The sequence below is a fragment of the Salvelinus sp. IW2-2015 genome, unplaced genomic scaffold, assembly GCF_002910315.2.
Source record: "Salvelinus sp. IW2-2015 unplaced genomic scaffold, ASM291031v2 Un_scaffold1470, whole genome shotgun sequence".
In the NCBI taxonomy this organism is placed as follows: Eukaryota; Metazoa; Chordata; class Actinopteri; order Salmoniformes; family Salmonidae; genus Salvelinus; species Salvelinus sp. IW2-2015.
This window is the reverse complement of record NW_019942928.1, coordinates 64,713-77,406: the sequence shown is the minus strand read 5'-3', so window position 1 is coordinate 77,406 and position 12,694 is coordinate 64,713. Positions and strand designations below refer to the sequence as shown.

At 46.7% G+C, this 12,694-nt stretch overlaps 1 protein-coding gene across 1 annotated transcript in view; it reads left to right on the top strand.

Moving 5' to 3' along the window:
* The window catches only part of LOC112070957 (laminin subunit beta-3-like), a 26,755-nt gene extending 14,467 nt beyond the window's left edge, over window positions 1-12,288 (top strand). The window contains exon 4 of the mRNA XM_070439189.1: window positions 12,144-12,288. Coding sequence (XP_070295290.1) covers window positions 12,144-12,288 — 145 coding nt within the window. The remainder of the gene's footprint in view (window positions 1-12,143) is intronic.
* The last annotated feature ends 406 nt before the right edge of the window (window positions 12,289-12,694 follow it).

Here is a 12,694-nt window from a genome sequence, read left to right as displayed (position 1 = left end):
GGTTTCAGCCCCATACACACCAACCCCAGGTTTCAGCCCCATACACACCAACCCCAGGTTTCAGCCCCATACACACCAACCCCTGGTTTCAGCCCCATACACACCAACCCCAGGTTTCAGCCCCATTGGATTTTTCCCCCACTCCATTCATTTTTTGTTTCAAAAGGTAATTTAACAAACAACCCATTTACTTTTGTGACTTTGTACCATTTGGTTTTGAAGTAGGCTGTCTGAAGAAGCTTAAGAATCTTTAACATTTCAACAACATGTCGTAGGTTATTAAAACTTCTTGTCAATAGGGGGGCGCTGTTTTCACTTGGAAAAAATCGTGCCCAAATGAAACGGCCTCGTACTCTTTTCTAGATCATACAATATGCATATTATTATTACTATTGGATAGAAAACACTCAGAAATTTCTAAAACTGTTTGAATTATGTCTGTGAGTAAAAGAGAACTAATTTATTCAATTGCCTTATATTTATCGATATGCATGCACTTCATACGTCTTCCACTAGATGTTAACAGGCAGTGAGAGGTGGAATGGGGTGTCTAGCTTGATCTAAGGCCGAACAAGAGRTTTTGGAGTGGCAGGTCAGGAATTTTCTTTGTCTACCAGGGCGCGCCGCGGAGCTCGACATTGGCTTCTGAAAAGCGTTACGTATACACGYCGAATATCTCRGGCTCTGATTTTATTTGATACATGTGATAATAACATCATAAAGTAGGTTTTTTCAACCGAGTTTTATCAGTTTATTCAACGTTTATTGGGACTTTTGGAATTTTCCGTTCTTTGCGCCAAGAGTTGATGGGCATGTTCGCGCCACATGGCTAACCAAGGTTGCTAATTCGACAGAAGAAATGGACATTCTAAAACCAAACAACGATTTATTCTGGACCAAGGACTCCTTGTACAACATTCTGATGGAAGCTCAACAAAAGTAAGAAAACATTTATGATGTTTTTTTGTATTTCTGTGTAAAATGTTGATTCCTATTCTCCGCCGTTTTGGTGAGCGCTGTCTCGCAATAACGCAAGCTGTATGTTATGGTAAAGTTATTTTTAAAACTCTAACACAGCGGTTGCATTAAGAACCAGTGTATCTTTCATTTGCCATACAACAAGTATTTTTATGTAAAGTTTATGATGAGTTCTTTGGTAGATTTAGGTGAGTGTCCAAAATATCTCCGGAGATTCTGGTGAATCGATGCTACGTATTCACAATGTATATCAGGATTTGTAGCTCTAAATATTGCACATTTTCGACCAAAACATAATTGTATTGTATAACATGATGTAGACTGTCATCTGAATGAATTTGTTTCAAGGTTAGTGATTAATTTTTTATATCTTTTGCTGGTTTTTGCGAAAGCTACCTTTTGCGGTGAATAAATGCGTTTGTGTGTTTGGCTATTGTGGTAAGCTAATATAATTCTATATTTGTGTTTTCGCTGTAAACACTTAAAAAAATCGAAATATTGGCTGGATTCACAAGATGTTTATCTTTCATTTGCTGTACACCATGTATTTTTCATAAATGTTTTTATGATGAGTATTTAGGTATTTCACGTTGCTCTCTGTAATTATTCTGGCTGCTTTGGTGATATTTTTGATGGTAGCTGCAATGTAAAACTATGATTTATACTCAAATATGCAAATTTTCGAACAAAACATAAATGTATTGTCATGTTTTGTCATTTATTTTCATGTCTTGTCCCTGTGCTTCCCTCTGCTGGTCTTATTAGGGTCTTTCCCTCTTTCTCCCTCCTCTCTCTCCTCCTCCCTCTCTCCTCTCCCCGCTCTCTCTCTCTATCGTTCCGTTCCTGCTCCAGCTGTTTTTCATTCTCCTAACGACCTCATTTACTCTTTCACACCTGTCCCCTATTTTGCCCTCTGATTAGAGTCCCTATTTTCCCTCTGTTTTCCGCTCCTGTCCTTGTCGGATTCTTGTTTGATGTTTGCTGTCCTGCGTCCTTGTTCCGCCCTGTCGTGTTTTTGCCTGGAATAAAGACTCTGTTTCTTTAAGTCGCTTTTGGGTCCGCATTAATCAGCATAACAGAAGAAATCCGACCAAGAATGGACCCAAGCGACTACGGATTCTCGCAACACTGCCGTCGAGTTCCAGGAGCAATGCTCGGCAGACACGAGCAGGAATTGTTTGCTGCTCGTCATGCCGTTGAAACCCTGGCGTCCAGGTCTCCGATCTCTCTGGACAGTTTCAAGAGTCTTCCGTCTGTGCCACCAGATACTTCCTGGTCTTCCAAGTCTCCGGAACCTAGGGTTAATAACCCACCTTGTTACTCTGGGCAGCCCACTGAGTGTCGCTCCTTTCTCACCCAGTGTGATATTGTGTTCCTCTCTCCAGCCCAACACGTACTCAAGAGAGAGAGCTCGGATCGCTTACGTCATATCACTCCTTACTGGTCGGGCTCGGGAGTGGGGCACAGCCATCTGGGAGGCAAGGGCTGAGTGTTCTATCGATTATCTGAACTTTAAAGAGGAATGATACGGGTTTTTGATCGTTCAGTTTTTGGGAAGGAGGCTTCCAGGGTCCTGGCTTCCCTATGTCAAGGTGATCGATCCATAACGGATTCCTCTATAGAGTTTCGCACTCTTGCTGCCTCCAGTGACTGGAACGAGCCGGCGTTGCTCGCTTGTTTTCTGGAGGACTCCACGCTGAGGTTAAGGATGAGATTCTCTCCCGGGAGGTTCCTTCCAGCGTGGACTCTTTGATTGCACTCGCCATCCGTATAGAACGACGGGTAGATCTTTGTCACCGAGCTCGTGGAGGAGAGCTCGCGTTAACGGTGTTTCCCCTCTCCGCATCTCAACCATCTCCTCCCCCCGGCTCAGAGACTGAGCCCATGCAGCTGGGAGGTATTCGGCAATCTTCGACTAAGGAGAGGGAACGGAGAATCACAACCGCCTTTGCCTCTATTGCGGTTCTGCTGGACATTTTGTCATGTCATGTCCAGTAAAAGGCCAGAGCTCATCAGTAAGCGGAGGGCTACTGGTGAGCGCTACTACTCAAGTCTCTCCATCAAGATCCTGTACTACCTTGTCGGTCCATCTACGCTGGACCGGTTCGGCTGCTTCCTGCAGTGCCTTGATAGACTCTGGGGCTGAGGGTTGTTTTATGGACGAAGCATGGGCTCGGAAACATGACATTCCTCTCAGACAGTTAGAGAAATCCACGCCCATGTTCGCCTTAGATGGTAGTCCTCTTCCCAGTATCAGATGTGGGACACTACCTTTAACCCTCACAGTATCTGGTAATCACAGTGAGACTATTTCATTTTTGATTTTTCGTTCACCTTTTACACCTGTTGTTTTGGGTCATCCCTGGCTAGTATGTATAATCCTTCTATTAATTGGACTAGTAATTCTATCCTATCCTGGAACGTTTCTTGTCATGGTGAAGTGTTTAATGTCTGCTATCCCTCCTGTTTCTTCTGTCCCCTCTACTCAGGAGGAACCTGGTGATTTGACAGGAGTGCCGGAGGAATATCATGATCTGCGCACGGTCTTTCAGTCGGTCCAGAGCCAACTCCTTTCCTCCTCACCGGTCGTTGATTGTTGTATTGATCTCCTTCCGGGGACCACTCCCCCTCGGGGTGGACTATACTCTCTGTCGGCTCCCGAACGTAAGGCTCTCGAGGATTATCTGTCTGTTTCTCTTCGACGCCGGTACCGTGGTGCCTTCTTCCTCTCCCGCCGGAGCGGGGTTTTTCTTTTGTTAAGAGGAAGGACGGTACTCTGCGCCCCTGCGTGGATTATCGAGGGCTGAATGACATAACGGTTAAGAATCGTTATCCGCTTCCCTTATGTCGTCAGCCTTCAGGAGATTTTGCAGGGAGCCAGGTTCTTTACTAAGTTGGACCTTCGTAACGCTTACCATCTCGTACGCATCAGAGGGGGGGACGAGTGGAGACGCGTTTAACACTCCGTTAGGGCATTTTGAATACCGGGTTTTGCCGTTCGGTCTGCAAATGCTCCAGCTGTCTTTCAGGCATTAGTTAATGATGTACTGAGAGCCATGCTGAACATCTTTGTTTTCGTTTACCTTGACGATATCCTGATTTTTTCACCGTCTCTCGAGATTCATGTTCAGCACGTTCGACGTGTACTCCAGCGCCTTTTAGAGAATTGTCTTCTACGTGAAGGCTGAGAAGTGCGCTTTCATGTCTCCTCTGTCACATTTCTCGGTTTCTGTTATTTCGCTGAAGGCATTCAGATGGATCCCCGCTAAGGTCCAGGCTGTCAGCGATTGGCCCGTTCCTAAGTCACGTGTCGAGTTGCAGCGCTTTCTCGTTTTCGCTAATTTCTATCGGCGTTTCATTCGTAATTTTCGGTCAAGTGGCTGCCCCTCTCACAGCTCTGACTTCTGTCAAGTCTTGCTTTAAGTGGTCCGGTTCCGCCACGAGCTTTTGATCTCCTCAAGAAGCGTTTTACATCCGCCCCTATCCTTGTTACTCCTGACGTCACTAAACAATTCATTGTCGAGGTTGACGCTTCAGAGGTGGGCGTGGGAGCCATTCTGTCCCAGCGCTTCCATTCTGACGATAGGTCCATCCTTGCGCCTACTTTTCTCATCGCCTGTCGCCATCGGAACGCAACTATGATGTGGGTAACCGCGAACTGCTCGCCATCCGCTTGCCATAGGCGAATGGCGACAGTGGTTGGAGGGGCGACCGTCCTTTTGTCGTTTGGACTGACCATAAGAACCTTGAGTACATCCGTTCGGCAACAGACTTAATGCACGTCAAGCTCGTTGGGCGTTGTTTTTCGCTCGTTTCGAGTTCGTGATTTCCTATCGCCCGGGAAATAAGAACACCAAGCCTGATGCCTTATCTCGTCTCTTTAGTTCTTCTGTGGCTTTCTACCGACCCCGAGGGGATTCTCCCTGAAGGGCGTGTTGTCGGTTTGACTGTCTGGGGAATTGAGAGACAGGTAAAGCAAGCACTCACCCACACTGCATCGCCGCGCGCTTGTCCTAGTAACCTTCTTGTCTTCCTGTCTCTACTCGTCTGGCTGTTCTTCAGTGGGCTCACTCTGCAAGTTAGCTGGCCACCCCGGCGTTCGGGTACGCTTGCTTCTATTCGCCAGCGGTTTTGGTGGCCTACTCAGGAGCGTGAACGCGCCGTTTCGTGGCTGCTTGTTCGGACTGCGCGCAGACTAAGTCAGGTAACTCTCCTCCTGCCGGTCGTCTCAGACCGCTTCCCATTCCTTTCGACCATGGTCTCACATCGCCTTAGACTTTATTACCGGTCTGCCTTCGTCTGCGGGGAAGACTGTGATTCTTCGGTTATCGATAGGTTCTCTAGGCGGCACATTTCATTCCCCTGCTAAGCTTCCTTCCGCTAAGGAGACGGCACAGATCATCATTGAGAATGTGTTCAGAATTCATGGCCTCCGTTAGACGCCGTTTCAGACAGAGGTCCGCAATTCACGTCACAGTTTTGGAGGGAGTTCTGTCGTTTGATCGGTGCTTCGTCAGTCTCTCTTCGGGTTTCATCCCCAATCTAACGGTCAAGCAGAAAGGGCCAATCATTCGATTGGTCGCATATTACGCAGCCTTTCGTTTCGAAACCCTGCGTCTTGGGCAGAACAGCTCCCCTGGGCTGAGTACGCTCATAACTCGCTTCCTTCGTCTGCTACCGGGCTATCTCCGTTTCAGAGTAGTCTTGGGTACCAGCCTCCTCTGTTCTCGTCCCAGCTCGCCGAGTCCAGCGTTCCTCCGCTCAGGCTTTTGTCCAACGTTGTGAGCGCACCTGGAGGAGGGTCAGGTCTGCACTTTGCCGTTACAGGGCGCAGACTGTGAGAGCCGCCAATAAACGTAGGATAAGGAGTCCTAGGTATTGTCGCGGTCAGAGAGTGTGGCTTTCCACTCGCAACCTCCCCCTTACGACAGCTTCTCGCAAGTTGACTCCGCGGTTCATTGGTCCGTTCCGTGTCTCTCAGGTCGTCAATCCTGTCGCTGTGACTGCTTCTTCCGCGACATCTTCGTCGCGTCCACCCTGTCTTCCATGTCTCCTGTGTCAAGCCTTTTCTTCGCGCCCCCGTTCGTCTTCCCTCCCCCCCCCGTCCTTGTCGAGGGCGCACCTATTTACAAGGTACGGAAGATCATGGATATGCGTTCTCGGGGACGTGGTCACCAGTACTTAGTGGATTGGGAGGGTTACGGTCCTGAGGAGAGGAGTTGGGTTCCATCTCGGGACGTGCTGGAACCGTTCGTTGATTGATGATTTCCTCCGTTGCCGCCAGGGTTCTCCTCGAGTGCGCAGGAGGCGCTCGGTGAGTGGGGGGGTACTGTCATGTTTTGTCATTTATTTTCATGTCTTGTCCCTGTGCTTCCCTCTGCTGGTCTTATTAGGTTCTTTCCCTCTTTCTCTCTCTCTTCTCCTCCTCCTCTCTCCCTCTCCCGCTCTCTCTCTCTATCGTTCGTTCTCCTGCTCCCAGCTGTTTCTCATTCTCCTAACGACCTCATTTACTCTTTCACACCTGTCCCCTATTTTGCCCTCTGATTAGAGTCCCTATTTCTCCCTCTGTTTTCCGCTCCTGTCCTTGTCGGATTCTTGTTTGATGTTTGCTGTCCTGCGTCCTTGTTCGCCCTGTCGTGTTTTTGCCTGGAATAAAGACTCTTGTTTCTTTAAGTCGCTTTTGGGTCCGCATTAATCAGCATAACATGTATTGTATAACATGTTATAAGACTGTCATCTGATGAAGTTCTTTCTTGGTTAGTGACTAATTTGATCTCTATTTGTCGGTTTTTGTGAAAGCTACCTATGCGGTAGAAACATGGTGAAAATATGCGGTTGTGTGTTTGGCTTTTGTGGTTAGCTAATAGAAATACATATTGTGTTTTCGCTGTAAAACATTTAAAAAATCGGAAATGATGGCTGGATTCACAAGATGTTTATCTTTCATTTGCTGTATTGGACTTGTGATTTCATGAAAATTTTATTATATGATGTCCCTGTCCCGTTAGGCTAGGCTATGCTAGTCAGCTTTTTTGATGAGGAGGATCCCGGATCCGGGATGGGTATCACTGAAAGGGACCAGCCTGATGATTTGCAGCTGCTGTGTTAAAAAACGACTTGCTTTTTCTATAATCTATTGACGATCTGATACTTCAGTTGGAACTGGCACTGTTGCGCTCACATTTGACAGAATTATATACAACTTTAGCACGGTTAAAAATATATGTATATATAATATATATATGTAATATATGTATATATTTTTAAACAATAGCCTATATAAAATCTAAACATCTGGTGCTGCTGCATGGGTTCATTGGTGGTCTTGCTAACTACTCAGGCTGTGTGACCTATTCTTGATCGACTCATATCAACATCTCTGCATTAGTGTTGGTGTAGTCTGAATACAACAGAATATGTCTAATTCAAAGAACAGTGATGAAGGAAATGAAAAATGGTCCACAGAGCATGCCCAGTGCTGTGGTTGAGCGGTACGGAGCTAAACTGGAGCGAGAGAGAAGGCCGACAATCCAAAAGGTTTTAAATCTGCTCCATGCTCCAGACAAATTACGCATGCATCTCGTTCCACTCCGATCACATCTTCTGAACCCTGCCTAGACCCATGATGTGGCGGAGACATCAGTTAGTCAGTTAGTATACTGAACAAAAATATAAACGCAACATGTAAAGTGTTGGTCCCATGTTTCATGAGCTGAAATAGAAGATCCCAGAAACGTTCCATTTGCACAAAAAGCTTATTTCTCTCAAATTTGGAGCAAAAATTTGTTTACATCCTTGTAAACAAGGATCCTTGCTAAGATAATCCATCCACCGGGCATGTGTGGCATATCAAGAAGCTGACTAAACTGCATGATCATTACACAGGTGCACCTGGTTCTGGGGACAATAAAAGGTCACTCTAAAATGTGCAGTTTTGTCACATACCACAATGCTACAGATGTCTCAAGTTTTGAGTGGGCGTGCAATTGGCATGCTGACTGCAGGAATGTCCACCAGAGCTGTTGCCAGATAATTTAATGTTTCTCTACCATAAGCCGCCTTAAATGTTGTTTTAAAGAACTTGGCAGTACGTCCAACCGGCCTAACAACCGCAGATCACGTGTAACCACGCCAACACAAGACCTACACATCCGGATTCTTTACCTGTGGGATCATCTGAGACCAGCCTACCCAGATAGCTGATGAAACTAGGTTTTTACAACCAAAAACATTTCTGCACAAACTGTCAGAAACCGTCTCAGGGAAGCTCATCTGTGTGCTATTCCGTCCTCACCAGGGTCTTGACCTGACTGCGGTTTGGCGTCGTGACCAACTTCAGTGGGCAAATGCTCACCTTCGATGACCACTGGCACGCTGGAGAAGTGTGCTCTTCATGGATGAATCCCGGTTTCCACTGTACCGGGCAGATAGCAGACAGTGTGTGTGGCGGCGTGGGGGTGGGGTTATGGTATGGCCAGGCATAAGCTACGGACAACGAATACAATTACATTTTATCGATGGTAATTTGAATGCACAGAGGTACTGTGACGAGATCCTGAGGCCCATTGTCATCTTCCGCCATCACCTCATGTTTCAGCATGATAATGCACAGCTCCATGTCGCAAGGATCTGTACACAATTCCTGGAAGCTGAAAATGTCCCAGTTCTTCAAATGTGGGATGCTCTGGATTGACGTATACGGCATCGTGTTCCAGTTCCTGACAATATCCAGCAAATTCGCAAAGCCATTGAATAGGAGTGGGACAACATTCATCAGGCTACAATCAACTGCCTGATCAACTCTATGCAAAGGAGATGTGTGGCAAATGAGGCAAATGGTGATCTCACCAGATACTGACTGGTTTTATGATCCATGCCCAGTCATGTGAAATCCATAGATTAGGGCATAATTTATTTATTTCAATTGACTGATTTCCTTATTTGAACTCTAACTCAGTAAAATCTTTGAAATTGTTGCATGTTGCGTTTTATATTTTTTGTTCAGTATACATCCACCATTAAAACCTCTCTCCAATCTGTGGAAACAAATGGCTGGGGAGAACAGACTAAATGGCTGAGGAGAACAGACTAAATGGCTGGGGAGAGCACACTAAATGGCTGGGGAGAACAGACTAAATGGCTGAGGAGAACACACTAATTGGCTGGGGAGAACACACTAAATGGCTGGGGAGAACAGACTAAATGGCTGGGGAGAACATTATAATGGCTGAGGAGAACAGACTAAATGGCTGGGGAGAACACACTAAATGGCTGGAGGAGAACACACTAAATGGCTGGGGAGAACAGACTAAATGGCTGGGGAGAACAGACTAAATGGCTGGGGAGAGCACAACTAAATGGCTGGGGAGAACAGACTAAATGGCTGGGGACGAACACACTAAATGGCTGGGGAGAACAGACTAAAATGGCTGGGAGAACACACCAAATGGCTGGGGAGAACAGACTAAATGGGCTGGGGAGAGCACACTAAATGGCTGGGGAGAACAGACTAAATGGCTGGGGAGAAAGCTGAAGATAAATGGCTGGGAGAACATAACTAAATGCGCTGGGGGAGAACAGACTAAATGGCTGAGGAGACACACAAAATGGCTGGGAGAACAGACTAAATGGCTGGGGAGAAGCAACACTAAATGGCTGGGGAGAACAGACTAAATGGCTGGGGAGAACAGACTAAATGGCTGAGGAGAACATACTAAATGGCTGGGGAGAACAGACTAAATGGTGGGAGAACAGGATAAATGGCTGAGGAGAAGAGGACTAAATGGCTGAGGGAGAACAGACTAAATGGCTGAGGCAGAACAGACTAAATGGCTGAGGAGAACAACACTAAATGGCTGAGGAGAACACACTAAATGGCTGGGGAGAACACACTAAATGGCTGGGGAGAACAGACTAAATGGCTGAGGAGAACATACTAAATATCTGGGAAGGGGGGGGGGATTTTCTTTGTTCAAAATAATTCTACTACTCATCTTTTTTTTGAGGATTCTGAGTAATTTGATAAAAATAAATTAAAACACTTAATTGGGTGTGTGTGTGTATGTGTGTGTATGTGTGCCCCTGTGTGTGTGCGTGTGTGTGCGTGCTACGGGATGACCTTCACTGATAGCTGTGTGTAGTGTATTAAGGCAGAGAGCTGTGACTGAGATCTCTTAGCTGTGGGGAGAGAGGGAAGGAGAGAAAGAGAGAGAACGGTACATCGAGGCCTGCGTTAGATGCAAATGTGCTAGATGAGTGTTTTCAGTAGATCAACAACAGGCTGCTGAACAGCACAGATTGGCAATCCATACGAATGGTGAGGGATGAGTGTGAGTGTGTGTTGTGTACGTGTATGCGTGTGCGATCGGTCGAGCCCCTGCCTCGCTGGGGTAAGGATGAAAAATGAAGTTTTTAAACTGATTACTGGGGAAGCCTTTCTGGCATCAGGAGACTGAAAACAATAAAGATTTATATTAATATTATAAACTCATTTATCCCCTGCCAATCAATAAGCCCATGCATCTTATTTGGTTTTCTCCCGGTGCTCGCCGTTCGGCACAGGTTGATCTAATCGAGGTTGGTTATAGACCCTTAATATGGTTATGGGATATTTCCTGGCAAACTAAATGACAGAATATCAGGTCTGCCCAAATCCTTGTTCAGTTAATCATAACCTTGGGGGTAAAAAATAGCTTTTCTTTCTCAACAGAGTGGATTATTATACACAGTAATTATAGCCCTGATCTTTCCACACACAAACAAACATGTACACGCAGGCACACACACACACACACACACACATACAAACAAACAAACACAATATCATTAAGATGTTTACCACACAGAGCTGTGTAGTTTACCCGAGCCTCAGAGTAAATTCACATTTGTCGGTTTCTTATTTTGATTCATAGTGTCTGTTGTTGAGTCTTTATCCAGTGTGTGTGTGCGTGTATGTGTGTGTGTGTGTGAGAGAGAGAGCAAGAGAGAGAGAGAGGTCACTGACCCCTATTCTAGGAAGTGCAAAAAAGATACAAATACGTTTATAACGGATTAAATCTATTACATTTATTATAACAAGACCTGCACTCACGCTTTGAGCACAACGATGACTCTGAGCTCCCGATGCGAGCCCCTGAGGGCTATGTACTTGCAGTCTCCACGGAGGACGTATGTAAGTCATTCAAACGTATTAGCCCTGGCAAGGTTGACGGCCCAGACGGCATCCCTCACCCTCAGAGTATGTGCAGACCAGCTGGCTGTTGTCTTTTTCGGACATTTTCCATCTGTTTCTAGCTCAGGCCACTGTCCCCACCTGCTTCTAGGTGTCCACTATCATCCCCGTGCCCAAGAAAGGGAAAGTAACTGAACTGAATGACTACAGTCCCGTAGCACTCACCTCCGTCATCATGAAGTGCTTCGAGAGGCTAGTTAAAGACCATATCACCTCCTCCTGACGGGCCGCCTGCAGGTGGTGAAGGTAGGCATCATTAACTCCTCGACACTGATTATCAACACAGGGGCCCCACAAGGGTGCATCCTTAGTCCCCTCTTGTACTCCCTGTACACTCTTAGAAAAAAAGCTGCTATCTAGAACCTTAAAGGGTTCTTTGGCTGCCCTCAGAGGAGAACCTTTTGAAGAACCTTTTTTGGTTGCAGGTATAACCTTTTTTGGTTCTAGGTAGAACCCTTTTGGGTTCCATGTAGAACCCTCTATAAAAGGGGTTCTACATAGAACCCAAAACATTCTATGGGGACAGCCGAAGAACCCTTTTAGAACCCTTTTTTCTAAGAGTGTATACCTACTACTGCATGGCCTCACACAGTTCCAGCTCCATCATCAAGCTCGCTGACGACACGACAGTAGTAGGCCTGATCACCAACAACGACAAGATGGCGTAAAGGAAGAAGGTAGGCACCCTGARGGCGTGGTGCCAGGTAAACAACATCTCCCTCAAAGTCAGCAAAACAGAGGAGCTGATTGTGGACTTCAGGAGGAACTACGGGGCCGCCGCTGGAGGTTGGTTAAAAGTTTAAATTACAACTCAGAGAATCTGAAGGTCAAACCACACAGACACTGTGGTGAGGAAGGCACGTCAGCAACTCTTCAACCTCAGGATGCTGTAGAAATGTGTCCGTTCCCAAATGGCCCTCACAGTGTTCTACAGGAGCATCATTGAGCGCATACTTTCGGGCTGCATCACAGCCTGGTACGGCAACTCCACCACCGAGGACCGCAAGGCGCTACAGAGGGTGGTGCGTTCAGTTGAACGCACCATTGAGTGCACACTGCCTGCCTTCCAGGACACCTAAAACACCAGGTGTCGCAGGAAGGCCAAGAAGATCATCAGGGACCCAAGCTATGCCCTGTTGTCCCCGCTTCAATCACCCCCTCCATTCCTATCACAGGAGGTTGGTGGCACCTTAATTGGGGACGACAGGCTGTGGTAATGACTGAAGCAGAATCAGTGGAATGGTATCAAATACATCAAACACATGGTTTTATGCCATTCCATTTACTCCGTTCCAGCCATTATTAAGAGCCGTCCTCCCCTCAGCAGCCTCCACTGCTTCCTACTCCTCCTATGGACACCCCCCCCCCACCTCAACGACCCGACCCCCAATGGACATTTATCATGCTGAACAGCCACCACTAGTCAGCTACTTGCACCCCCTGTTCCCCGCTCTTCTACCGCGGTCTGCTGCTCCCCCTATGGAC